At 38.9% G+C, this 27,718-nt stretch overlaps 1 protein-coding gene across 4 annotated transcripts in view; it reads left to right on the top strand.

Annotated features, from left to right (window-relative positions):
• Window positions 1-27,718, top strand: part of LOC131405673 (signal recognition particle subunit SRP54) — a 76,628-nt gene that overhangs the window by 37,161 nt on the left and 11,749 nt on the right. For 2 of the 4 annotated variants that reach the window (XM_058540725.1, XM_058540724.1), the window contains 2 exons: window positions 514-609; window positions 1,765-2,286. In XM_058540725.1, coding sequence (XP_058396708.1) covers window positions 514-609; window positions 1,765-1,856 — 188 coding nt within the window. In that variant the 3' untranslated portion in view covers window positions 1,857-2,286. Of the gene's footprint in view, window positions 1-513; window positions 610-1,764; window positions 2,287-9,322; window positions 9,534-25,693; window positions 25,868-27,718 lie in introns of those variants that run through there. The other 2 variants (XM_058540726.1, XM_058540727.1) reach the window with 2 other exon arrangements.

The following is a 27,718-nucleotide window of genomic DNA, read 5'->3' as shown; positions in this document are numbered from 1 at the left end:
GAATTATCTGTCTTTCTGTTCTCTGAAGCCTTTTATTATTTTTAATAGCTTCTTAAATATATACAAATCTTCAGGTTCTCTCAGACTTGTTCTTTCATATTTGTTTACCAGAATCAAGTCTCTTTCCCGATTAACCCATATCTTTAAACTCAGGTTTCTGTTGAGCATTCTCCCATATCACTACTAAACAGCTGTTGTTAAAGCTTACTGTTAATAACCACTGGGTACAGTTTTGCTTTTAGTGGCTCATTCACAGGTATAACTAAAAGTATTAACAAAGATTGTAGCCCTTAAGCACGTCCCTCAAATGTCCCTTAATATAGAATGTTACTTGTTCTTTCTCAAAAGTATATATATAATTGAGATAAAAGTTAGAAAGGAATATGTACAAATATGTATTAGAGTGATAAAATTATAGGTGATTTTTTCCCTTTTATTTACTCAATTCCTTAAACTTTCTATGATACCTTGATTATATTACATTCTGTATGGACTCAAAACCTTTTTTTTCAGGTGGTGACATGTCTAAGAATGTGAGCCAGTCGCAGATGGCAAAATTGAATCAACAAATGGCCAAAATGATGGATCCAAGAGTTCTTCATCACATGGGTAAGTACAAAATTGTTGCCAGTTGCTAATACCTAGTTTAATTTATAAGGGTTGAGTTTTAATAAGCCTTCTGTTGTGATATTATGAAAATCTGTTCAAAAGATGTGTGATATGAGGGAAATGGCCATCTGATTTCTAAGTTGAATGGTTGTAGTAGTACTATATAAGCTGAGGTTTTATTCACTCCTCTGCTGCCATCTGTGTGAGTTTTGAGCAAGCTACTTAATCATCTTTTGCTAATGCTTGTTCTGGTGACCTTTTGTCCTAGTGTAGAATGTGGATATTTTCAATGATAAGACTTTGAAATTATATAAAGATTTTGAGGGGGCTAGCCCAGTGGTGCAAGCGGTTAAGTGCGCGTGTCCCGCTGCATCAGCCTGGGGTTCACCAGTTCGGATCCCGGGTGCGCACCGATGCACTGCTTGGCAAGCCATGCTGTGGCGGCGTCCCATATAAAGTGGAGGAAGATGGGCACAGATGTTAGCCCAGGGCCAGTCTTCCTCAGCAAAAAAAGAGGAGGATTGGCAGATGTTAGCATAGGGCTGATCTCCTCACAAAAAAAAAACAGATTTTGAAACCCGTTTCCACTTTTACTGTATAACCTATGAAAATTTCCTTAAACTTTCTGAACCTCATTTTCCCCTCCTGTAAAATCACAGATAATATCTCCTCAGGAAATTGTGACAATTAAATGAATTCATATATATGAAAGCATTTAGTACAGTTCTAGGCATATAGTAGATGTTCAATAAATGGTGAATTCTTTTCTTCTGGTAAGTCCTATGAAATAACTCCTCTTCCTCCCCCCAAATTGATTACTATTTACAATAAGACTCTTTTGGACTTCCCAGAAAAAAAATTTTTATTTAGATTTATTGACTCCCTACTGTGCAATAGATTCTGTTCTGAGATCTCTTCATGTATTATCTCATTTATTCCTCACAACTTGACAAGGTAGGTTATTCATTCTCTTTTCTAGATGAGGATACTGGTGATAATACAAAATTTTAATTGGTATGTTCTTTAAGGCTGATGACCAAATTGCAGTCAGAACCCAGTATACTTTTTAGAAGTTAAAGTATTTATTAGGCAAAAGTAACAAATGTTTCAAGTTCTACTTAATAATGATCTGATTTTACTCTCCTTTCACTCCAGGTGGTATGGCAGGACTTCAGTCAATGATGAGGCAGTTTCAACAGGGTGCTGCTGGCAATATGAAAGGCATGATGGGATTCAATAATATGTAAAGAAGATGCCTTAATATAAACAGACTTGGTTGATTACATTATTTGCTGAGACCTCAGAGTTTCCCTCCTTTTTGCAAACGGGAAAAAAAGTATTTTTCTTGCCTGTCTTGCCCTCTTTCTTTCTCTTCAAGAGTCTTTGTTCCCCCTTCCTTTTCTTTTTTCTTCTTTCCTTCTTCTCTCCCTCCCTTTGATATAAGGGAGGAATATGTGGTTTTGGTGGAAATCATTACATTTTTGCCTTAGATTTTCTTCTGTTAGTTTTCACTGTTATAACACTTCTTAAGTTAAACAAATCATGATGTAAAATTTTAGTACTTAAAAGTTTTTAATTGTCTCCGAGGCCAAGCATTATATTTGTAAACAGTCCTGGTCAGTAGTTACGTGATGTCTCAATAAAAGAGCTGTAAAATAAACTTCAAAGTCATTATAAGTTAAGGGGTTGCTAACTTTCTTTATGGTTTAAAATTATCAGTGTATCACTTTAAAAGGCACACAGAAAAGCCAATAGCTACTTGTCATTTAAAACTATTCCTAGAGGTATACCGTTAATGGGAAATATGGTAGAGTAACTTAACCATTAGTATTAGAAATTTTTGTTTAACTTAGAATAATTAAGATAATTTTGCCATAGACAATCTTAGCTCTGCCATTTAAATTGAAATTGTGAATTTGGTTACAATTGACAATATGATGTTTTATATATAACTTGCATTTTTTTTACCCCATTTTTGAAGCCTTAATGGCAATATTTGATTTTTTTGAAAAGCGAATTTTGTTATATTTCTTACATATCAAAAATCTTCTTGAAGATATTGTTATACTTTGATTATAATAACTAATGTATAGACCTCCTAATGTATAGACCTCCTATTTGCAATGGGATAATTGCAAATAGTAGGCTGTCACTATTACACATTAAAAATAATAAGACCATGACAAGGTTGATCTGGTTGGTTACTTTGGATTGTTGCACAGTTCATTTAGAATAATGGCTTTTAAATAATTTATAGAATTAATTAAAAGTACTAGAATAATTATTATACCTATTCATTATTGACATCATGAAGATCACAGATATGTTGGAGCAGTGTATTTTGAACTAGGATGAACTGATCTTCAGCAAAGGATTGATTTAGTGGGAGAGAGTGAAAGAAATAGCTAGTTTTTATAGTATTAATTTTTTATGACTCAGGTGTTTTAAAAAGATCTTATAAGCCAAAGTGTCTTTAAAAAATAATTACATAAAGAATGCAACTGATTTTCTTGTTTACTTGGGCAAAGATTTTATATCCCACTAAATTATTTTCACCAGCTAAAAACTAGAATATCCCTATAGAACATTGTATACCCTGTAAAAATGACATATCTTGTGTTTTGCAGAAATGTCATTGCAAGGTCCAGGTATAGAAATTTGACAATAGAGAAAATATTGTTCTCCAAATTAGTTTCTAATTAAACTGATGCATACCACCTTTTCTGGGCATGCATTTTTGTGATTTCTATCCTCAGGGTACCACTTGTGCATTTTGACCAAAAAAGAAAGTGAGACACCTGGCCAGACTTTATGGCTTCAGGCATTGTTTTAAGTATTTTTGTGTCTGATGCAAATTATATTTTTCAGAAGCAAAAATAACAATGGCAGAGGACAACTAAAGGTCCAGAACACCTAGTTCAGCTTCCGTTTCTCCTTGCTCTTACGTAAAATGAGGGAATTGGAGATGCTGTCTAAAATTCTGATTCCATTAATTCCTCAACCTGGCATCTTTAGTTACAAAAGCTATCCTTCAGTTCTCACAGTTTTTATCAAGGTACTGCTTTTTGACAGCATAAGTACTATATACTAAAATCAAATCCTTTAATAATTTGAACAAATTTCCTTTTATTTTCACTGTTGTTAAAATTGGTTCCTTAGCTTTTTGTTATCTGTTATATTCCCAACTTAGACCACTAGCTAGATCTAATATTGTACAACATTGGATTCTTCCTGAATTTTATTATGTTACTTAAATATGTACAAACATAAAACTAGGTATAATTCCTTAGGCTTACAATGCTTATGTAATTAGAAAACAAAAACAAACTCAGAAATTAATTATCAACAAACTACAATACCAAGAAAGGGCAAATCAACAATTTAATGTGATGGATGTCAATGTTCTCCAGGAAGTATCATATTTACTGGCATATAAGATATAAGGTGTACATATACACAGTGCATTGCAATTTTATGGAGGAGGTTTTTGGAAAAAATTAAGTACTTTTCATCATGTAGTAAGAGTGATTTTAAAGTGTGTTACATAAACCATTATTTTGTTCAAATAATTATAGTACATTATAATGTGAGATGTGCTAAGTTCTGATATGCAGCAATATTTACTAACCTTGAATAGAAGTATACTGTCACATACCTAAAAGGGAATGTAATGTTATCAATAAATACTGATACAGAGAAGACAACAAAACCAGGAAATTTACTATGGCTAAAGTCTCATCATGCATAGTAATGTAGGTAAAATTACTATAATATGAATACCTTATGTCAGTGAATGTAGGGTGTCTAAAAAGTAAACCATAATATAAAATAAAGTTGAATGGATTTCTTTTACAGGTAGCTCTAGTGCCTATAAACAAATATTTCAGTAAAAAATGGAACAGTGTTTAAAACAAACGTGAAAGAATTTCAACTAGATGCTTGTGTATGCAGTAAAAGCAAGTATTTTACTATTTGAATACAGAGAGCAACCAGGGAATTTGAATAAGCTCTAATAAAAACTATGTCAGTGAGAACCATGGCTCAATAACAAGTAAATGTAAGTAAATTTTAGTCTTCCTTAAAACTTAACAATAATTATTAATAAAGCCACGTAAGTAATCATATCCAAAACTGGAAAGCTGTCACCACAGCTCAAATCTAGATGATTCTGTTCATTGCTGGCATTCACTGGATTAGACACTGAGTCATCTTCAAAGTTCTGCTCTAAATTCCAGTCACCATGTTCTGAACATTAAACTATCAAGGTTGAACCTAATACCTGTTTTGGTTTTGAGCCATAAGTTACAGGAACGATGAATTTACATCTCAAATGTTGGGGGATTAATGTGAATTTTACTGCTAGATCAGTTATGTAGTCTGTGGCTCGTTATTTTTGTCAAGTAGTTAACTGAGGTGATGTGAAACTTTGCCATTAGGGGTAGGTAACAATTTACTTGTGCTCAGTGTTGAGTACTCTAGGCCCGATCCCTCTCGGCTGACCTCTTCTCTGTAATACGAGCATATTGAGTAGAAGGTAATTTTTGGGTACTTGTAAAGTGAAAATATACCTTGTAAGCTGGTAATTATGGCACATTTCCTTTGATAATATTAATGTGCCACACAAGTTCTTTTGACTTTTGCACGTCTATGCTATTCTTTCATTACTTTTCTCTCTCTTCATTTGAAAACATCATTTGAAGAGCATGTTATATCTTTTAGCTTCACTTGGCTTAAAAGTTTCTCTCATTAGCCTAAAATAATGCTCTTCTCAGTACCAGTTGGATCATAAATGGAAAAACAGTCAAGAAGTTGCACAGCAGTAGCTCCTTATAAAAGGAATAATTCAGATGAGCTTGACACTAAGAAAATCCCCTACTTGGGGCCTGAGACTCCTGTGACACAGCTGCATAAAGGCTTTTCCTTCTTATGGGAAGCGAAAGGAAGCAATATCCTGTGACTGTGGTCTCTTGTTCTTTTTTTTTTTTTTTGGTGAGGAAGATCGCCCTGAGCTAACATCCGACACCAATCTTCCTCTTTTTTCTTGAGGAGGAGTGGCTCTGAGCCAACATCTGTGCTGATCTTCCTCTATTTTGTGTGTGGGTTGCCCCCACAGCATGACTTGATGAGTAGTGTGTAGGTCTGCACCGGGGATCTGAACCTGCGAACTCCAGGCTGTGCAAGTGGAGTGTGCGAACTTAACCACTATGCCACTGGGCTGGCCTCAGTGGTCTCTTCTTTGTTTATGCCAAAGTTCTGTGAGCCTCTTTCCAGAAAAAGGTCCTATATCTGCATCAAGTGAGGAGAACATGTAATGTGTGCATATCTGCATCATTTAGGAATCATGCTTGCTTGCTTTTTATGATTTTATTATAAAATGAGGGAAATGTGCTCCTCACTGACCCAAAAGAGGTAAGAGTTGTTATTGGTTATATTCATGGGCCTGTAATTTCTGACTTTGGGAAATCAGTCAAAGGGTTCAGAATTTCGTTTCTGGCAGAAGTGCAAGAAATATCCGCCTGTTTCCTGACACTGCATTTGATGGGAAACACAGGGAGTGTGAGACCCTGCAGTTGACGTGCATCCCTTGATTTTCTGCAATTTCCTCTTATTGTGTTAAAAGAAACAATGGATCATTTTTCCCTGAGAGGAAAGGCATCCTTAATTGTGGCAATCCTTATTATATCTTTATACTTGTTTTTTGGATTATTATCAGAAGACTCCTAGGATTCTACAGACATTCAGATTAAGGTGTACAGCTCTTCAACTTGAGATTACTGCATTTAGGCATCGCGTACAAAGAAACTAATATTATATGACTAATGCCATATAAAAAATTCTGGTAGTTGAATATCAATAGTATATTCTCATGACATAAAAAAATCTGACCAGGGCCGGCCCCGTGGCTTAGCGGTTAAGGGCGTGCGTTCCGATGCAGGCGGCCGGGGTTCGGATCCCGGGTGCGCACAGACGCACCGCTTCTCCGGCCATGCTGAGGCCACGTCCCACATACAGCAACTAGAAGAATGTGCAACTATGACATACAACTATCTACTGGGGCTTTGGGGGAAAAATAAATAAATAAATAAAATTATAAAAAATCTGACCAAATTTCCATTAAAACCACTGTGTTCACATAGCATCAAATAAAACAAGTTCACTTGGTATTTTCATTTGTTTCTTACATATAGGGCCTTAAAGCTTACAAATGGCTGTATTTTATAAGAGACTTCAAAAAAGATGCACTTGAGTAATGTCCATCCAAATCTTTCCAAATACCACACTCACCTTTGGTCTAGGAATTTTCTGCCCTCCTAATAGCCTATTTTCTGACATTTTCATTCTCAGAGGGGAGACTGGCTAAGAGTGTAGGCCATGGAATCAGATTGCCTAGGTTTGAATCTTTGCTCTGCTGCTTGCTTACCAGCTGTGTCCTTCAGCAAGTTACTTAACCTCTCTGAGCTTTTGTTTCCTCATCTGTAAAATGTTGGTAATTATACTAGTACCTCAGAGTTGTGAGGAAGAGTTAATATAAGGAAAGCCCTTAGCACTGCACCTGGTATATCAGGTTCCATAAGTGAAGCCACTACTGCGATTTAACAATTTCTTTATCTTCATGATTAAAATCAACCTAAAGTGTATTTTAATTTTTACCACCTTATTTTTCCTTGTGCATCATTGATGATGAAAATATATTGAGGGATGGGATAACCTTAAAAAGACTCTCGACTAAAATATATATATGTAGCTATGTTAAAACCATAAGAAAGTCTTGTTTTTTATTTGATGGACATTCCTGTTTATCGAATTTTATTCAGCTTTGTTTTCCCAGCCTTTCACAGAAATAGGTGGATCCAAATTTACCTTCTTAGCTCTCTATGGATCATTAAATGATAAATTTAGACTACAGTTATGTTTTCAAGTAGATAAATTATAATAATACCTGGATTTATTTTTTGTCATAGTGACAATACAATTTATACTACAAAGTGAAAGAGCGAAAGATTTGGCATATTGCTTTGTTGCCCACTTTTAGTTGAGCTATGACAGTCCAGAAGTAATGACAAAAATGTAAATCCTCAAAATGAAACCATTAGAATTTCTATGCTTTTCTGTTGCTATGAGTTGTTCATTTGTAATAGACTGCTCTTCAGTTGCATATTTGTGGTAAAAACTCTTCTGAGGAAATACTTCTAGTTCATGTTGGAATGTGACTTGCATTTTGAATTTTCAGTAAACTAAGAAATATACTTGTTAACCATGAAAATAAGTTCTGCTTCAGCAGTGAAAATTGTAATTTGATGTTTAATTGCCAGTTTTCAAAATAAAATCATGCATTTATAAACACTCCACAAATTTTTAATAATAAAGATTGTTACCCTTCTTGTCAGTAAGAGGAAAGGGATTTTGAATACATGTAATGTTAGAACTGTCTTTGTTTATGAAAGTCTTTAACAATTGGCTCTTTATTTTTCTTTCCAATTTATTGCAGAATTTGTTTTTGTTGTTTTGGACTGTCTCAACCCCATGCATGCTAATGCCACTAGACAGCATCAGATAATGTTACTAAAATTTGTTTTCCTCAGCAACAAGCTAATTTGATTTTATTACTGGACTATAGCTTATGAATTTCCAACCAATTTTTTAAATGTAGATGGTTTTCAAATGATCAACTTTTGTTTTTCAGGCCCTGATTTGGTTTTTAGGTTGTCATAGTTATATGCAGGATAGAAAGTGTACAGGAAGATTGAGTAAGGGAAAAGGACTTTTTGCACAGGAGAGAAAGGAATATTTAAAGTTGTAGGGGTGTTGGGCCTGCTGGTGCCATGCTGAATAACAGATGTACTAGGCCATAACTTTGGGGAGCATTTCTGAAGTTTGACTTGCATGAAAACGGAATTTAAAGTATCAAATGAAACCCCCCCCCCCCCCCGCCCTGGCCAAAATAATGTTATTTTACTTTTGACCTCCACAATTCGTGAAAAGTTTCATACTAAAACTACAACAGAATACCATTTACCTGGAAATGCTCCATCTAGTTTGTTCAAGTAATGCAGTAATCATTGCAATCATGACTTTCTAATTTGATCGAACATTGGGAAAAATGGGAATAATCTGGTATGCGCGTGCGCGCACACACACCCTTAAAACATAGATGATAAATTATTCTTCACATTTGTCGAAATGGAAGCTTGCCGCTGCCCTTTGCTCTCCTTGAGGTCTCACTTAGTTCTTCAGAGATACCTCAAAGTATTTCAGACAAGTGTAAGCAAAATTAACCTTTGAGGCTCTTATTTCAAGGGTATTTTGCCTAAACTGTCATCCATGTTAGAAATGGAATATGTAACCTGAGCCATACATTTTAAAACATATTTTCAGCAACCACATGTCATCACAAGCCTTTGAAGCACAGTACGCAGCTATTCTCGTTTTACAAGTGCAGTAACCAAGGTCTAGGAGGGTGATTGCCCAGGATGCAGCTGGCGAGTGGCTGTGGCGAGACCGCGAAGGCAAGTTCTGGGCGCAGGTACGAGGCGTGACGTCACGGGTGGTGCCACGCTGCGGCTCCGCGCGCTCCGGCCCCGCCCCGCGGGAGTGGGTGGTTGCGCCTCCCAGGCCGCGGGCAGCCGGGCCGGCCCCGCCCCCAGGGCTGCGCGTCCCTCCCGCCTTGGCGTGGCCGGGCGCGGCGCGGGGCGGGCCCTGCCGGTGAGTCCCAGTTCCCGACAGTGGGCTCGGTCCGCGACGGGGCGGGGAGGCGGAGGATGGAAGTGAGCTTATCGGCCATTACGTTCTATCTCGCCAGCGCCAGCAGCCCTGTGGCGGCGACAGCGATGGACCGGGAGCCAGGGAGCCGTGCGGAAGGGGGAGAAGCAGTCGCAAACTCGGGGGCTGCGGCGGCCGCGGTGTTCAGGGAATCGGCGCTGCAGGTAGGGGGCCGCCCAGGGGAGCAGCGGCGCCGAGGCCGAGGCCGGGGGAGCCCAGCCTCCTCGCCGCCTGTCCGCCGGCTGCCCTTTTGGCCTGTCCGGCCTTCCTCCGAACAGGCCGCCCGCCGGAGGGGCGTTTCGGGGCTCCTCCTCACGGTGTCACCGCTTCTGCCCAGAGACGCCGGCTTGGGGGCAACGGGCGGTCGCCTCTGCCGCCGGGGGCCTCTCACCGACCCCTCCGCTGGCTGCGCCGCCCACTCTGGGCCGCCGCGGGTTTCCAGGGGCGATATGCCAGCTTCGCGTTTGCAAAGGAGAGAAGGAGGGCGTGTCCCCGAGAGGCTGTCCTTAGATAGCTAGAAGCCAGGTGACGCCGGCTTCAGTCTCTTCTCGGCCTCTTGGCGGCTGCCCTTTGGTTAGCTAATAGCAGCTATGTGCGAGCGTTTACAGGCTCATTTTCACTTAATCCTTATAACTTCTGCGCGAGGTGGACGTTATCCCCGTCTCTCCAGTGTCAACAAATGAGAAGCATAAACTGCAAGAGAAGCAAAAAGTTTATTTGAGGTCTCAAGAATTGCAATTTGGGAGACGTAGAGTCCAGTAGAAACTCAAATGTGCTCCAGTTACAAGAGAGGGGCTAGGGATTTTACGGAGAAAAGGGAGGAAGATGAGGTAAGTTGTACTAAGGAAGAGTTCATTGGTGCTAGATGAGGTATGGCTCGGTTTGTGCTTCATAGATTGGCCTGAGATTCGGTCATCGGGCAAAAGGCAAGACATACCTCATTGGTTAGTGATTCGGACATCAGCAAAGTCCAGTTTTATGAGACCTTACAAACAAGATATTCTTGTCCTTATTGACTTCTTGGAATGTTGGCGAATTGCTCCGGTTTAGAAGATAAAGAAAACAAAATGTGCAAGGCAATTGCTCAGAAATGGCTGCTCTGGCTCTATTTTAATATTGTTCCCGTCATGTCATCTTTCACATTTCTGCCTTTTGATCAAGATCTTTCTCCGAAAGCATTGCTGATCAAACACTGGAAAGCATTGCTGATCGACTATTGGGAAGGATTGCTGATCAGCCATCAAAACATCTTTGGTCCCTTGTCACCAGGAAGGCTTATTCCCAGTATGTCCTGTCCCATGTAGGGGAGAAATTGGTTTCCTTAGAAACCTGTAGGCGGCACTGGAGCAACAAGAGCACGAGAACAGAGGAAGGCTCTACCGTCAAGTCGTTTTAAGGGTAAACATCTTTTGCAGTTCCTTTAAGTTGCTCATGTGAAGTTTCAGGTGAAGCCTTAGTAATCATTTCAAAGTGCTGAACAACCATTATCCAGGTGGTGTTTTTATAACGTTGAGCTGTGCAGAGGGGGAAAATGTTTTACAACAACTAGAATTCCTGTAATAACAAACAAACTGCTGAGTCCAAACTGGAGAAGAGACCTGAACCAGGAGTCAGTGCCTGAGGGCACCTAGCGAAAGAGATCGAAGACCCATGGGATGTCAGTGGCCATTGCATTTAACTGTTGGCTTGTGCCAGAATTCTGTAGGGTTCTGTCTCTACTTTCCCAGAGGTGTTTATCCAAGTAAAACAAGAGGTATTTACAACAAATACAAATGTTACCTCTTAAATCTCTGGAAGTTTGATTGGTTAGGCAAGAAATTCTAGACACTTAGTGCAATGAATTAGGGGAGGAATGGTGGAGAGATTGGTAGTTAAATGTGCTAAAGCATTCTCTAGATTCGTGTACAGAATGGGGCTTCTGATGACAAACCCAATAGTCAGAAAGATTTCCACCTTTTGTAATAGATTGGGAGATGTGGATAAGGTTATTGTCTCTACAAGAAAGAGAGAAAATAAGAAGCAAGAGCAGGTAAAAGGTGTACAGGCCTGATCTGGCCATCTTGGGAGAGCTGTCTGCCTCAGATGTTGGCTGCTTCTGTTCCTAGGCAATTTGATTTGCAGGTCTCCAGCGTTTGTACGGGACCAGATGCCAGGTGGAGCCTTCTTTAGCTATGAGTTGTATCTCCAAAGTTCAGTGCCATCTAGTTCTGCAGCAGTGTCAGTGGTTGGGAGCACTTGGTAAGATCCTTTTCGGTGGGGCTCAAAGGCTGTCTTTCTCTGATGATGCTTCCAGAATACCAGGCTCTAGACCATGACTGATAGGATCCTTTAAATTGGAATCTGGGAAAGCTCCTTTAACCTGTTATTGATAGACACAAGCATAAGACATTAGAGACTTACAGTAGCTGGTCGTATTAGCATAAGACAACAAGGGATCAGCAGAAGATTATATACCAACAGACACTGATCTGCCAATGACCATCCCATGTGGAGTCAGTTCATGTTTTCCAAAGAGGTTATTGCAAACAGTCAATGAGACCAAAAGCAATACCTTAGGCCAGGAGAGTCCAGTCTATAGGTGTGCAAGAAAACCTCAAAGACAATTAACAGGACTAGAATCTGTTATCTACAAAGGTGCAAACATAATTTTTTCTCTCTACAATTGCCCTCATTTAAAAAAAAGTTTTGTTTTTTTTTTTGATTAAGAAGCTAAATTTTATTTCTGACTATATTATAGTGATAAAATGTTTCCCAAAGTGTTCATTTTTATCCAGCAATGGCATCATTCTGAGCAAAACTCATTTCTGGTCTTAAGAGTTTGTTGTTGCATTTATGTGAGGCGTTGGATCTAGAAACCTATTCAATAGTCTGAAATTCTTCTCCTTAAACAAGGCATATTCTTGTTCCCACCTCCATGAATCATTCCAATGAGATCTGAAAATCTCTTGATGTGTTGTTGTTAATTTTTCTGCTCTTTGGGAAGGTCCAGGGTCCAGGAGAGTACGCTTGTGGAGATTTGGATAAATGTTTTTTTTTTTTTTTTTATTGATGTTTTAATGGTTTCTAACATTGTGAAATTTTGGGTTGTACAATTTTGTTTGTCCATCACCATATATATGACTCCCTTCACCCCTTGTGCCCACCCCTCACCCCCACTGCCCCTGGTAACCACAGTCCAGTTTTCTCTGTCCATGTGTTGGTTTATATTCCACATATGAGTGAGATCATACAGTGTTTGTCTTTCTCTTTCTGGCTTATTTCACTTAACATAATACGCTCCAGGCCCATCCATGTTGTTGCAAATGGGATGATTTTGTCTTTTTTTATGGCTGAGTAGTATTCCATTGTATATATATACCACATTTTCTTAATCCAATCGTCAGTTGAGGGACACTTAGGTTGCTTCCGCTTCTTGGCTATGGTGAATAATGCTGCAATGAACATAGGGGTGCATAAGCCTCTTTGGATTATTGATTTCAGGTGCGTTGGATAGATTCCCAGTAGTGGGATGGCTGGATCATAGGCATCTCTATTTTTAATTCTTTGAGGAATCTCCATACCGTTTTCCATAGAGGCTGCACCAATTTGCATTCCCACCAGCTGTGTATGAGGGTTCCTGTTTCTCCACATCCTCTCCAACATTTGTTGGTTTTTTGTCTTGGTGATTATAGCCATTCTAACAGGCGTGAGGTTATATCTTAGTGTTGTTTTGATTTGCATTTCCCTGATGATTAGTGATGTTGAGCATCTTTTCATGTGCCTATTGGCCATCTGTATATCTTCCTTGGAGAAGTGTCTGTTCATTTCCTCTGCCCGTTTTTTGATCGGGTGGTTTGATTTTTTGTTGTTCAATTGTGTGAGTTCTTTATATATTATGGAGATCAACCCCTTGTCAGATGTATGTTTTGCAAATATTCTCTCCCAGCTGGTTGGTTGTCTGTTCATCTTGATTCTGGTTTCATTTGTCTTATAAAAGCTCTTTAATCTGATAAAGTCCCACTTGTTTATTTTTTCTTTAGTTTCCCTAGTCTGGGTAGGCATGTCATCCGAAAAGATTCTTTTAAAACCAATGTCAAATAGTGTGTTGCCTATATTTTCTTCTATGAGTGTTATAGTTTCAGGTCTCACCTTCAGGTCTTTGATCCATTTTGAGTTAATTTTTGTGAATGGCGATAGCACATGGTCCACTTTCATTCTTTTGCATGTGGCTGTCCAGTTTTCCCAACACCATTTATTGAAGAGACTTTCCTTTCTCCATTGCATGTTCTTAGCACCTTTGTCGAAAATTAGCTGTCCGTATATGTGTGGTTTTATTTCTGGGCTTTCAAAGATTACCAAAGATAATCACAGTAAAACTAGTTTATGTTAAAAACTTGGCCTGATTATGTATACAAGTGAAAATAAGAATACTCACTGAGAGTTTCTGAATTCTGGAAGGATCAGGTAGGGAGAAAAAGTAAATGTTTCATTTTCGTTCACAAAAGTATCTCTTACCAAATTGTTGATAGCTTAAGAGAAAAGATTTTTTTTAATTTAGAAAAACAGAACATTAGAGCATCTTCCTCAGTTCATGTAGTCCCATGTAATTTATTATTTCCTCTGCTTGAATCCAGTTTTTCCATTAGTTTTCTCAACTTTGCCTGATGATTGAGAATGATAGGAACAGTGATAATTGCAAGAAGTTTGAAGGGTTTTTGTTAAGGGTTTTTGTTTTGTTTTGTATGATTTGCCCAGTCAAGTGGGTGCCTTGATCACTGGAGACTGTGAAAGGTACACCCCAAGAAGGGAATACATTTTCTAACAGTTTTGTTGTCATTGTGAGGGCATCAGCTTTGTGTCAAGGGAGGGCTTTAACCCATCCGGAAACCATACATACAATAACAATATAATGATAATCCATACTAAGTAACAGTTGAATGAAATTTGGCTGCAGGTGCTTAAAGGACCCAAAGGAAGGAGTTTGAGGCTTCTGGGGACAGAAGTGGTTTTTCTTAATGTACCGTGGTGGGTGAAGGAATGTAAAAGTGAAAAATGGGAGCCAGCCCTGATGGCCTAGTGGTTAAAGTTCAGCACGCTCCAGTTTGGCAGCCTGGGTCTGGTTCCCGGGCATGGAACCACACCACTTGTCTGTCAGTAGCCATGCTGTGGCAGCGGCTCACATAGAAGAACTAGAAGGACTTACAGTTAGAATATACAACGGTGTACTGGGGCTTTGGGGAAGAAAAAGAGAGGAAGATTGGCAACAGATGTCAGCTCAGGGCGAATCTTTCCCAGCAAAAAAAAAATATATATATAGCAGTGTAGGCCATAGCTTAGTGTTTAAAAAAAAAGAAATGAAAAATGGGGTTTGCCAGGGAGCTGAGAAGAGCCAAGTGGCCATCTTGGATTTCCGATGGCCCTGACTGTTCATTTAATTTACAGCCACTGTTTACCCGTCTTAATTCTTCTGATTCAGGAGCAGACTGTTGCAGTGTTACAAGGACATCAGGATGGCAAACGTCTGGCGGTGAGGGGTTAGTTTTTTTTGCAGAAGCAGAATGGACTTCATCCACGTGTCATAACCTTTATAGATTCTGTAGTTGCTGCCTTTGTTTGAAATTCAGCTAAGGCACTTTCCTAATATTTAGTGTGAGCCTCAATTTTGATGACAGACAACATTTTATACCAGGACATATTAGATTTCCAGGAATTTCACATAATTTCTGTAACTCTTATATAAAGACATATCATAAAGAAGGCTTAACGTTTATTTCTTATTTAACAATGCTTCCTATGTAATTTAATGTATCAGATAAGCCTAATTAACTTCATATCTCTCTTTTTATAAGGAGAAAGAACAAATCTTTTGAGATGTTTTGGGGATCCTCTGAAAAATGCCAAAGTTAGAGGTCAAAAAAGACATCATTTAGAATCTGATTTTGGGAAGTTTGTCAAAAAGTTTGTTTAAAACATTTGCCTAAATAGGATCACAGATCATTATGAAACTTAATATTTAATTATCTAACCAAAGTGACAAAAAGATTTCAAAGACAATATAAAAGGTTGCATAGCCGCAAAACCTTAGCTCTTTTAACAGAAAAGACTCAGCTTTTCTAAGTAATTGAGAAAGATGAAACACAGAGTCTGTTTCCTAGGCAGATAACATTAAAGGTAAAGAAACTTTGTTTATAATTTCTTTTTAAGAGCAGACCAGTAATCTGAGAAGACTTTTTCCTTTAATAAAGAGAAGAACCAAATTCTGATTTTGCCCCAGTATACTTTTGATATTACAACTCATTTAATTAAAATTCACTCCAATCTTAGCCAGGTTGACCATGCGTAAACTCTTTTCTCAGAGTTCCTCTTCCACAAACCTTCTATAACTTTTTTTTTTGCATTCAGAATTTGTCCTTTCTTCTTTCCTATAAACAATTTTACTTTAGGACAAATTTACTTTCTTAACAAAAATATCTTCATTCCTTATACCTTTTACTGAAAACATAACATTTTCTCATAGCATAATTGTTTTTTTTGTTTTTTTTTTTTTGTGAGGAGATCAGCCCTGAGCTAACATCCGCCAATCCTCCTCTTTTTTTGCTGAGGAAGACGGCCCTGGGCTAACATCTGTGCCTATCTTCCTCCACTTTATATGGGACGCCGCCACAGCATGGCTTACCAAGCAGTGCGTCTGTGCGCGCCCGGGATCCGAACCAGCGAACCCCGGGCCGCCGCAGCGGAGCGCGCGCACTTAACCGCTTGCACCACCAGGCCAGCCCGCATAATTGTTTTTTAATGTGGCACAAGACATGTTTGCTAATAGATCCAAACATCTTTTAGTTTTTCTGTAATAAGAAGCCAAAAGTAGGTAAACTTAGACTTGTTTAGCAATTAATGTTTCAGTATTTTATCCTAGTTGAAAATGATCTAGATATTCAATGGATTTTCCATCATTTAATTTCACTTAGTAAAACTCTAAGGTTTCAAGTTACCAAAGAGATTTTGGAAGCTATTTTTAAGTACATATCCCAGAACACACAATTATTGTTAAAAAGTTCATCTAAAAACCTTTTTATTTTACTTACATCTATTTAGTTCACTTATTCCCAATAATTATGTTTAGATTACCCGCAAAAACTTCATGAGACATTAGACGAAGTCAGCCATCAGTTTTTTGCTGCCCGATTTTGTGACAGAGATAACATGAATTTGTTTGACTTTTAGTAAACCTAGGTATAACAAAAATTTTATCATGTTAACTTGAAAAACAATTGGGTTAGTTTCTGTTATATTTAGAAATACTTTATATAAGGACTTACTTTAAGTCAATTAAATAGAAGTCTTTTAGAAATTATACCATCCAGAGGTCGAAAAATATCACATGTTTACAACATACATACATATTTATAGACACACGTACATAGAGACCCCGTAGCTATGGTTCTAAAATTACTGCTATGAATCAGGTACAGTAATACAAACCCACTAGTTATGAAAGAATAATTGGATTCAAATTTTGTTTCTGGCAAGTGGAATAAATTAAGGTTATCTGCTTAGATGGCTAACGCTTTTTCTACTAATATTTCTGGAGAAGACACTTAAGAGGCTAGATTTTGGGCAAGGGTGCTTCTGTGGTCGTTTGCCTCTTTTTTCGCTTTTTTTCCTTCAGTGTTAGAAATTGGTGATGATCGGGCCGGCCCCGTGGCTTAGTGGTTAAGTGCGCGCGCTCCGCTACTGGCGACCCAGGTTCGGATCCCGGGTGCGCACCGATGCACCGCTTCTCCAGCCATGCTGAGGCTGCGTCCCACATACAGCAACTAGAAGGATGTGCAGTTATGACATACAACTATCTACTGGGGCTTTGGGGGAAAAATAAATAAATAAAATTATTAAAAAAAAAATTGGTGATGATCTAGATAACAGTTGGGTGAGAGGGTACAAGCCTTTTGAGATAAATGGGGGAGGTTTGGGAGATGGGTGGAAGGGAATGAGGGGAATCTGAACTGCCTCTAAACGTGCATTTCCAGTTTTGCAAAGATTTGTAAGATAAAGACAGTGGCTCTCAATTCCTCACAAATTAAATTGTAACTTAAATGACATCATAGGTTGGTTTACCTGTCCAGCTACATCATCCCGAATTTGCTTCTTTCCCTCTGAGTACATAGTTTTATTCTAATTTATGGACGAAGGCCTATAAAAAAAGTTCCCATCAGGCTACGAATATCAGCTTCCAATGTGGCCAAATTTCTCATCACAGGTTACTAAATCCTTTCAAATATCTTGTCAGGTTTCAGCCGGGACAAACAGTAAATATTTCTGGCAGTATTAAACAGTTGCATTAATTTTTTTTTTTTGGTGAGGAGATCAGCCCTGTGCTAACATCCGCCAATCCTCCTCTTTTTTTTGCTGAGGAAGACGGCCCTGGGCTAACATCTGTGCCCATCTTCCTCCACTTTATATGGGACGCCGCCACAGCATGGCTTGCCAAGCAGTGCGTCGGTGCGCGCCCGGGATCCGAACCAGCGAACCCCAGGCCGCCGCAGCGGAGCGCGCGCACTTAACCGCTTGCGCCACCGGGCTGGCCCCAAACAGTTGCATTAATTTTTAATTTTAGTTTCCTCCTGACTGTTTAAGGGAGTAACGTAGCAGTTTGCCAGAAAATCTCTCAGAGTCTCGTTAACTCTGGGAGGGGCCCATATCAGGCCCTCCTTTGAAAGTAGATATGGTGGTGTCTGTAAAGGCCTTAACTTAATGGACTTTTGTATTGTCTTTTCTTTTAGGTACCTCTTATATCTTAATTTTTCATTAGCTTTCTGCAATGACACTTTCAGTAAGGCTTTTTCGGAATTTCAAAGCCTTTACTTTTAAGTACACTTCTTAAATGATCTTATCTAATTGGAACGTTCCTTCTAATGGTCACTGTAACTCCCCTGAGGCTGAGACTGGCGGCAGTTTGGTAGAACCCTAGCTGAAAGTAGAGTCCAACCCACGTTTCTGTCCAGCCATATTTTGGCTCCCAACCTGATACTTACTAAGCCAAGCTCTCAGAACATGACAAGCTTAGTAAGATTTTGCTGTTCTTTGTAAATATTTACAGCTTCCCGGACCATAGGTTTTAAGCAGGCGTGCCAGAAGGTGGCATGCTTGAATCTTTAGAAACTAAAGATTGCATTCAATTTGTCTGGTCCCTGGTCCTCAAATCTAGTGCACAAAAAGAAAAGTTTTGAAAGCTCAAAGGAGCCCCAAAGTGGCCACTGTAATTTTAAATCATCTTTAGTATTATCAGTCCACTGGGCAAAAATTTATAAGAGGAAGGACCATAGTTCTTAAACATAAACCCAGCTGGAGTTCCTGAGGGAAGAACTCAGGAACTTTTGTGTGTGTGTGTGTCAGGAAGATTAGCCCTGAGCTAACATTCGATGCCAATCCTCCTCTTTTTGATGAGGAAGATTGGCTCTGGGCTAATATCTGTGCCCATCTTCCTCTACTTTATATGGGATGCCGCCACAGCATGGCTTGACAAGTCGTGTGTAGGTCCGTGCCCCGAATCTGAACCTGCGAACCCCAGGCTGCTGAAGCGGAGGGCGTGAACTTAACTTCTGCACCACCGGGCCAGCCCCTCTCAGGAACTTTCAGAAGATCAAATTCCCATGTTAAAGCACAACTGGACAAAGAGACTAAGAGATGCCAGTTGCAAGCCCCTGATTGTTACCTGTGCTTCTGATCCACTGGCTATAGCTGTTTGGACAAACCACGTAAAAAACAGAGTTTGAGGGGCCGGCCTGGTGGTGCAAGCGGTTGGGTGCGCACGCTCTGGTGTGGCGGCCTGGAGTTTGCTGGTTCGGATCCTGGGCGTGCACCGACGCACTGTTTGTCAAGCCATGCTGTGGTGGTATCCCATATAAAGTGGAGGAAAGTGGGCACGGATGTTAGCCTACGACCAGTCTTCCTCAGCAAAAAAAAAAAAGGGGGGGGAGGATGGGCAGATGTTAGCTCGGGGCTGGTCTTCCTCACACACACAAAAAAAAGAACGTTTGAGCACTCACGAGATGGGGAGTAAACCCTCAGATGGCAGCAGCTGTAGCTGGCTCCCACAGAGAAGCCCTTCCAGTTGGCAGTAGCTTGGAGACAGTTGTCTCCTGGGGTGTTTACATTTTAAAGACAAAGTAAAATTTACAACTTCAAAGGACAGAGAGAAAAATGCAAGTTTTTTTTTTCCCCCCAGAGTTTCGGGTAATTGCAACTTAAAACCTTCCTTCAGTCTTAGGAATTGAATGTGGGTGGAGGAGGAGCAGAGACAGTGACAGTTGCAAAAGAAGTGTCTGCTGACTTTTCTCACTTTGCAGGCCTTTGAGAGACGACTGAATTGGCCTGGTGAGTTGAGCATTAATAGCTTGCAGGGAAGCAACTTTTGCCGCGTTTCATTTAGAGACCTCAAGATACCATTTGAGATAAGCTTCCCATTCAGTTTGTTTGGTTTGATAACATTTTTCCCAATTGAGCACACAAGTAAACCAATTTAGGAATTTCAAAGGACCCCCATTTAGGCCAGTGAAGCCTCAAATCATCCCAGTAATGTGAATCTGGCAGGTCAAAAATCTACATTTAGAAGGCTGTATTCTTGAAACATAAAACCAGCAGGAGTCCCAGAAGGGGGGCTGCTCTTTGGCAGTCTCCTTAGAAAATGTCTTTCCATTTGTAAGTACTTACCAGAGAAACAAAGGCCCAATGAAGCAAGAAAACAAACAGAAGTTCCTTAACAAAGCCAACAACCAAGGGACGGCCAGAACCGGTATCAGAGGACACTCAAATAAAGAGTTTGAACCTCTGTGAGGGGCCGGTCCCAGGAGGACTTACCACCGGGAGCCGGAGCCGCCAGGAGGAGGTGATAGAGCACGAAGGACTTGTTGCAGGTGCCTTACTCATGTCCACACAGCAGCACTGGAATTAGAGGTCAGTCGCTGTGGGTCCCACTTCTGACACTATGTGATGTCAACAAATAAGAAGCATAAACTGCAGAAGTAAAAAGTTATTTGGGGTCTCAAGAATTGCAATTCGGGAGACACAGACACGAGTAGAAACTCAAATGTGCTCCAGTTACAGGAGAGGGGCTCAGGGTTTTTATGGGAAAAAGGGAGGAAGATGAGGTAAGTTGTATTAAGGAAGGGTTCATTGGTGCTGGATGAGGTAGGGCTGGGTTTGTACTTCATGGATTGGTTTGAGATTTGGTCATCAGGCAAAAGGCTAGACTTATACTTCACTGATTGGTTAGCAGTTTGGTCATCAGCAAAGTCCGGTTTCATCAGTCCTTACAAACATGATGTTCTTGTTCTTACTGACTTCTTGGAATGTTGGCGGAATGTTGGCGGTTTGGTCCAGTGTGGAAGATAAAGAAAATAAGACCTGCAAGGCAATTCCTCTAAAATGACTGCTTTGGCTCTATTTTAGTAGGCTCCACTCATGTCATCGTTCACAGCAGTGAGGTAACTAAGGCTCAGAGCTGCGCTGTCCCATAGAAATATAATTCGAGCTGCATTGTGAATTGTACATTGTCTAGTAGCCACATTAAAAAAGTAAAAAGAAACCAGTGAAATTAATTTTGATATTTTATTAACCCAATTTTTCAAAAACCTTTCAACATGTAATTAATATGAAAGTTATCAATGAAATGTTTTGCATTCTCTCTTTGGTACTAGTCTTTGAAATCCTGTACGTATTTTACACCTACTGCACATCTCAGTTTGAACTAGCCACATTTCAAGTGAGCATTAGCCACATGTGGCTAGTTGTTACTGTGTTGGACAGCATAAGTTCAGCGAGTTAGGTAAGGCTTGGAGGTTTGGATTTGGTAGCTTAAAGTAGTAGTTTAGGATTTGGTAGTTTACAGTAGTAGTTTAGAATCTTTGGCCAAGTAAAACTAATGAAGAAATTGTTTTAACTGAAACCAGCTCAGGAGTGTGTACAGTTTTGGCCATCAAAAACCTCAAGTTGTTCTTGTGTGGAAATCTTCCAACCCTTAGTGAAGATGAAGCTTTTTTCAGTATTTTTGAGACTACCTACCCTAATGTTAGTTAGTAAGACATTTTCCCCCAGACCACGGATTCCTAGAGAATGGTGCCTCAATGTGAGTGTAGCTCTTATAATTTGCCTTAACAAAAACTTTTCCACCTACTGGTCTTTATATGGAATTTCTTGTTTTTTCTCCTACTTAAGAAGGAGGACTTAATGTGCAAGAAGGAATTCAGTGGCAACACTAATTGATTAGGAAGCCACTTTTCATTTTCAGTTGAGTGAGACCTGTTGTTGACAGGTACACTTGAACTGAACCTTTAAGTCCACAGTACTTGACGTGCTTTCCATTTGATTTTTGTTTCTTTTTTTTTTTTTGATGAGGAAGATTAGCCCTGAGCTAACATCCATTGCCAACCCTCCTCTTTTTGCTAAGGAACATTGGCTGTGGGCTAACATCTGTGCCCATCTTCCTGTACTTTATCTGTGGGACGCCTGCCACAGCATGGCTTGATGAGTGGTGCATAGGTCGGTGCCCGGGATCCAAACCTGTGAACCCAGGGCCGCTGAAGCGGAGCGTGCGAACTTGACCTATATGCCACCAGGCCAGCCCCAATTTTTCCTTCTTTTGCTGTAACTGTTTTCATCACTACTTGAGCTTTGAATCTCTCTGATAGCAAAGTAAACATACCTGTACTGATTTACCAGATAAATGTTGTTTGAAGAGACGCTCTTTGTTTTGGCTTAGTGATATTAAGTTATTTTCATATTTTTGGTTAAAAAATAATAAAATTAATATTTAAGCAGTAAAGAAGACCATAGAGCAAAAAGTGAAAGTCATAGGCATACTCCTATCACCCGTTCCTCATATTCACAATCCCCAAAAGTAACTGTTAAGTTTCTGATGTATTCTTTATGGTATTTCCTATGAATATATAACCTTCCTTGTTAAACACAAGTGGGTTCATGCTATGCAGACTGTTTTCTGACTTTCCCTTTTTGCTCTCTCATGTGCATTCCTGAAGCAGAAACGTCTCTGGGAACTCCAGATCTATGCCTAGGGGTTTGACCACAGTAAAAGGGAAGAGGCCAGTGAAGTGGTGGAAGGAGAGGCTGCCGTTCTATACTCTTTCATCAGTTTGTCAGAACTGAGAAATCCCAAGTGCCATGTAGGGAGAGAGTAAGAGATAGGAGCTTAGGTCTGTGCTTAGAATTAGGCCTCAAACCAGGCCACCCAGCAGCTTCTCTGACTAGACTTTTAAGCAGAATCTCAGCCTCAGTATCATTAAAGGCGTTAAAATTTCAGTGCTACTCATTAATTTCTTTATTTAGCACCTCTGCTGCCAAGCAGTTACAATGTGCCAGGAGCTATAGGCTGAAGGGTATAGCAGTGACGGATACACACTCTGCCTCCTCCTGTGTTGCTAACCACCTAGGTGGGGAAGGTGACACAGAATAAATTCCAAGTGTAGTACATGTTTTAAAGAAGTTCTGGGTGCTGTGGGAGTATATAAAAAGAAAATTGCCATTAAAAACAGGCCCTGAGGAACAAAGCAGATTTACAGTCTGGTTAACCATAAAATGAACTGTAATAAAATGTTAATTAGCATTGTATCTCATAATTTCTTGGTGTTAGGAAACTATCTTTTCAGACCTTTGGAATTTGTTAAAATGGAATTTGTATAATTGACAGTGAAAATTTTCTTACTTGCAGGTTTACTTTTGTCTAGCACAAAAATGAAATGTTTGCAAAATTCAGAGAATAATTTTCGTTTATAATTGTTGGAAATCTTGTACCAAATTATTTTCTAGTTGGTTTTACCCATCAATACTTCCCTTAACTGACTCCCCCTTCTCCCTCTGCAAGTAGAGGTTGGAATCACATGTCATATTGTCTTTCACAGATTTTTTGCTTGCCAATCTGATTCCTTAAGATGAAGTGTTGACAAACTATAGCCTATGGGCCAGATCTCTCCAGCAACTGGTTTATGTAAAGTTTTATTGGAACACAGCCATGTGCATTCATTATGTACTGTCCATGGCTGCTTTCACAGAGTTTAGTAGTTGTGACAGAGACTATATGGCCCACAAAGCCTAAAATATTTACTATCTGGCCTTTACAGAAAAAGTTTGCTCGTTCCTACTTAAGATGATAAACCTAAAACTTGGGTTTTACTGTGTTAAAAATTAATATCAAGCTTTTTAAAGAAAGCCCTTAAAGTCTCTTTAATAAAAATCTTTATATGAAGTGTGATGATTAGAGCAAATAAAATGCCATTTTTAATTACATATTGTGTATAGAGAATATTACTCAAAGTTCTGTTTATACTTAACTATCTTTGGTATTGGAATGAAAAATATGAATCATGTTACAGCCTTCCCCTTTGTAGATTTTTTCTTAACCTTTTGGAAAGAATATAGCCAGGAGTCAGAGTTAATGGGATAGTAGCTAAGTTTATACTAGTTGTTATGACCCAGCCAGAATATTTTGATTTATTAAAGTCGTCTAAGGAAGATAAAGTAGTTGCGCCAATGAGAGACACCCCTTCTCCTTTGCTTGTGTCTTAGAAAAGAAAAATTAAGCCAATGAGAGATTGCTAGAGGGAGCAATGAGAAGCTACTTCTGCTCTCGTGGGGGTGGATGGAGGTGGAATGGGTCAGGGTGATGTACTGTGAAAGGTCTCAGCTCTGTCCACTGACTGGGATTATTGCTTTGGCATCGATCCATCCAGTTAGTATGATGACTGGAGATCTAACTCTGCACCTCTGACTTTCCCTTGTCTATAAAGGAATCCAAAAAGTCATGGTCCAGAGGAGACACTGATGTCAGGACAACCATAAACGCAATCTTATATCAAGGAGAAAGATGAGATGGGGTAGGAATGGCTCACCGTGTCTAGGGACTGGGGATAAAAGAAAGGTGGCTTAGGTGGACCATTTGTTGTCCATTCTGTTAATGGACACGATAAATGAGCTGGTCTTCCTTTATGAAGGTCTGGGATTTGTTTGGACCCTCAGGACAGGCTAGGGAGAATTATGGTTTTTGTTTTTTCAGGTTAATCCATAGATAGTCCATGCTGTCAAGGTTTTCATCATCTCAGTTTGCTATACGTTAGTTATAGTTGCTGTCAGTGATGTCCGTGTGTGTCACGGAACCATACGTATGTTCTTTGGGTTGGACATATCTGGATTCAAATACTGGTGATGACTAAACTTACCTTTGGGAAATGAAGGTAATCGAGAAGAACTATTATCTCTTTTCTAAGAAGGCCCTTAGAGGATTAGGAGGATACACTGCATAAAAATAAAGTTACTTAAACTTGCATGACTGGTTAACTCTAGTCCACTTTTTGTCAGTACAATCCCATTTCTGCAAATGCAGTTCAAAGATCTTTTCTAGCGGTAGAACAATAGTCGTGGGTTTAAGTTATGCTTGGTCATATCTACAAGTGTAAGAATCTTTACAGAGGGCAAAATTTTTGAACTCTGGACTATTCTAGAGAATCCCACTGACATGGCCTCTAATCATGGCAGTCCTATAGTCCTGTTTCATTGTGCTTTGGGTTAGTTTTAAAATTGTACCAGTAATATAGGAACATATTCTCATCACAAAAACAAAACAAAACAACAATGAAATATAAAAAGGATAAAGCCCCTGTGACCAGTCCCTTACCTGTTCCTCTTCCCGCATCTTCCTCCCTATCCCCAGGGGAAACCACTGTTGCCAGATTTTTCTCACAATTACTTGTACTGTGCCTTTTTGAAATCTTCTAGTAAGCAGATGCAATAAAAGCTTTCTTAGGAGTTTAAACTTGAGGCAAGATGACAGGGAAAAGCTCTTCAACTTCTCTCACAATATGCATTTACTCCAAGTTTGGAACATGGCTATATATATGTATGAGGTAAAATTAGGATTTCCCTAGGATTGAAATTTGGAAATTAGAACTCCATAGACTATGACAGTTTTAAAATTTGTAGAATCTTTTTACTGTCAGGAAAATTCTGTTATCACTTATATATTATTGACTAAGAAATCTGGAAGTTCAGAGAAAGAACCTGCAGTGATGGCCTGCTTTCCAGATCTGGCTTACAAATGAGTTCTATTTTTTAACCTCGGTAGTGAGTATGCAGTTGTTTGCTTTATTATTCATTAAACTCTTCGTATATGCTATTGATACTGTCTTGTGTGTGTAATCTGTTTTATTTTTTTAAAAACTGTTTAAGGATTGGCTTATGTTTCTTTATTCCCTGAAATAAAGCAACCAAAAAATTTTTTTGTCATATGAAAGAAAATTAATCTCACTTAACTCTCATTTTCTTAATTTATTATTGACATTAGGTGAGTAATGAAAGAGGCTTTGAAAATGTAGAACTGGGAGTCATAGGAAAAAAGAAGAAAGTCCCGAGGAGAGTCATCCACTTTGTTAGCGGTGAAACCATGGAAGAATACAGCACAGATGAAGATGAAGTCGATGGCCTGGAGAAGAAAGATGTTTTGCCTACTGTTGATCCCGTAGGTTTGATACTAATGATCCTTTTGCCAATGGGTTTTGTTTTGATTGGTTTTTTCCCCCTTAAATATTGAACGGAAAAGGGGCCTTTGGAGGTTTAAATCAACTATATTCTGATTATAAAATTATGCATTATGGTTTTGTTAGAAAATAATATTTTTACAGAATATGGCTGAAAATATTTCCTGCATTTCAATAGTTTGAAATAGTTTATTTTTGAGTGTCAGAGTTCTTTGTCAGTGTGGATATGTTTCTTTAAGACCTATCTTACTAAATAGTGCTTGGATTTCAGTCTCTTTTAATTAAGGATTGTATTACCATTATAGTTTCTCCCCAAACTTAGGAATTGTCAGTTCTTTTTATTTGCCTAAAGTTTTGATTAGAAGATAGGAGTATACAGTTTTTAACTTTATGTGACTCACCAGGTAAATTTAATGATTTCTAAATTATAAAAGATGTGGCTGTAAAATTATAAGATAGCCGTACATTTTTTAAAAAGGAGTGCTGCCCTTCTAAGAAGTCATTTTGAGAGTTCAGTTGATCAAATATTTTGACTTTCTAACAGGTATTGTTTTAGGTGCTGGTGGTACGGCAATGGGCAATATAAATTTCTGTTCATATATGCTAGTGGGCAGACAGGCAAAAAACAAATATATACTGTAATTATCAGACTATGAAAAGTGCTATGAAGAAAATAAAGCGAAGTAGCAGGATAGAGAATTATTAATTTATATTTGATTTTAAAAATGTTAGATTACTAGTTTTTCATCAGATTTGACTCTGAATAAATTTAGCTTATTAAAAAAAGAATCAGATCCAGATTCTCTACTATAGAAAATAGTCAAAGGACTGTGCGCTGTACTCTGAAGACAGTTCCAAATGCATGCAGAATATTGCAGAGCGTTGCATGCAATGGAAGAATTGTTGAAATAAATGTTTTTCTTTTAAATTAATTTGAAGGGACTCTTATTTGTATAAATTTGTGTTATATATGTACGCTTTTAAAAGTCATTGTCTCAGAAGTTGCTCTCTAATTACATAGAAACTGATAATAAAGGCATTGCATAGAAAAAATACATCCTTCCTACTTCCCTAAAAATTTACTCTTTCTTTAAAGCTTTATTGAGATACAGTTCACCTAGCATACAGTTCACCAATTTAAAGTTTACATTTCTGTGGTTTTTAGTATATTCACTGAAATGCCTAACCATTACCACGGTCAATTTAAGTATTTTTGCATCACCTCGAAAAGAAACTTAGTACACTCTAGCTATCACTCCCTATCCTCTATCTCCCTAGCCCCTGACAACTGCTAATCTACTTTCTGTCTATAAATTTCCCTGTTATGGACATTTTATATGAATGAACTCATATGTGGTCTTTTGTGATTAGCTTCTTTCACTTAGCACAATGTTTTCAAGGTCCATCCATGTTATTCAGCATGTGTCAGAACTTCAGTCCTTTTTGATATGCCACATTTGTCAGTTCATGGGCATTTGGATTGTTTCCACCTTTTGGCTGTTATGAATAATGCTGAACATTTGTGTACAGGTTTCTGTGTGGATATATGTTTTCATTTCTCTTGGGTGTATACCTATGAGTGGAATTGCCAGGTCACATGGTACCTCTATATTTAATCATTTGAGGAACTGCCAAACTATTTTCTGAAATGGGTGCACCATTTTAAATTCCTGACAGCATTATATGAGGGTTCTGATTTCTCCACATCCACATCAACACTTACTATCTTTTTCATTGTAGCCATCCTAGTGGGTGTGAAGTAGTATCTCATTGTGGTTTTGATTTGCGTTTCCTTGATGGTCAGTGATATTGAGCATCTTTTCATGTGTTTA

This window comes from Diceros bicornis, chromosome 5 (assembly GCF_020826845.1).
Source record: "Diceros bicornis minor isolate mBicDic1 chromosome 5, mDicBic1.mat.cur, whole genome shotgun sequence".
In the NCBI taxonomy this organism is placed as follows: domain Eukaryota; kingdom Metazoa; phylum Chordata; class Mammalia; order Perissodactyla; family Rhinocerotidae; genus Diceros; species Diceros bicornis.
Note: the sequence above shows the minus strand (reverse complement) of the source record. Positions and strands in the feature narration are given on the sequence as shown.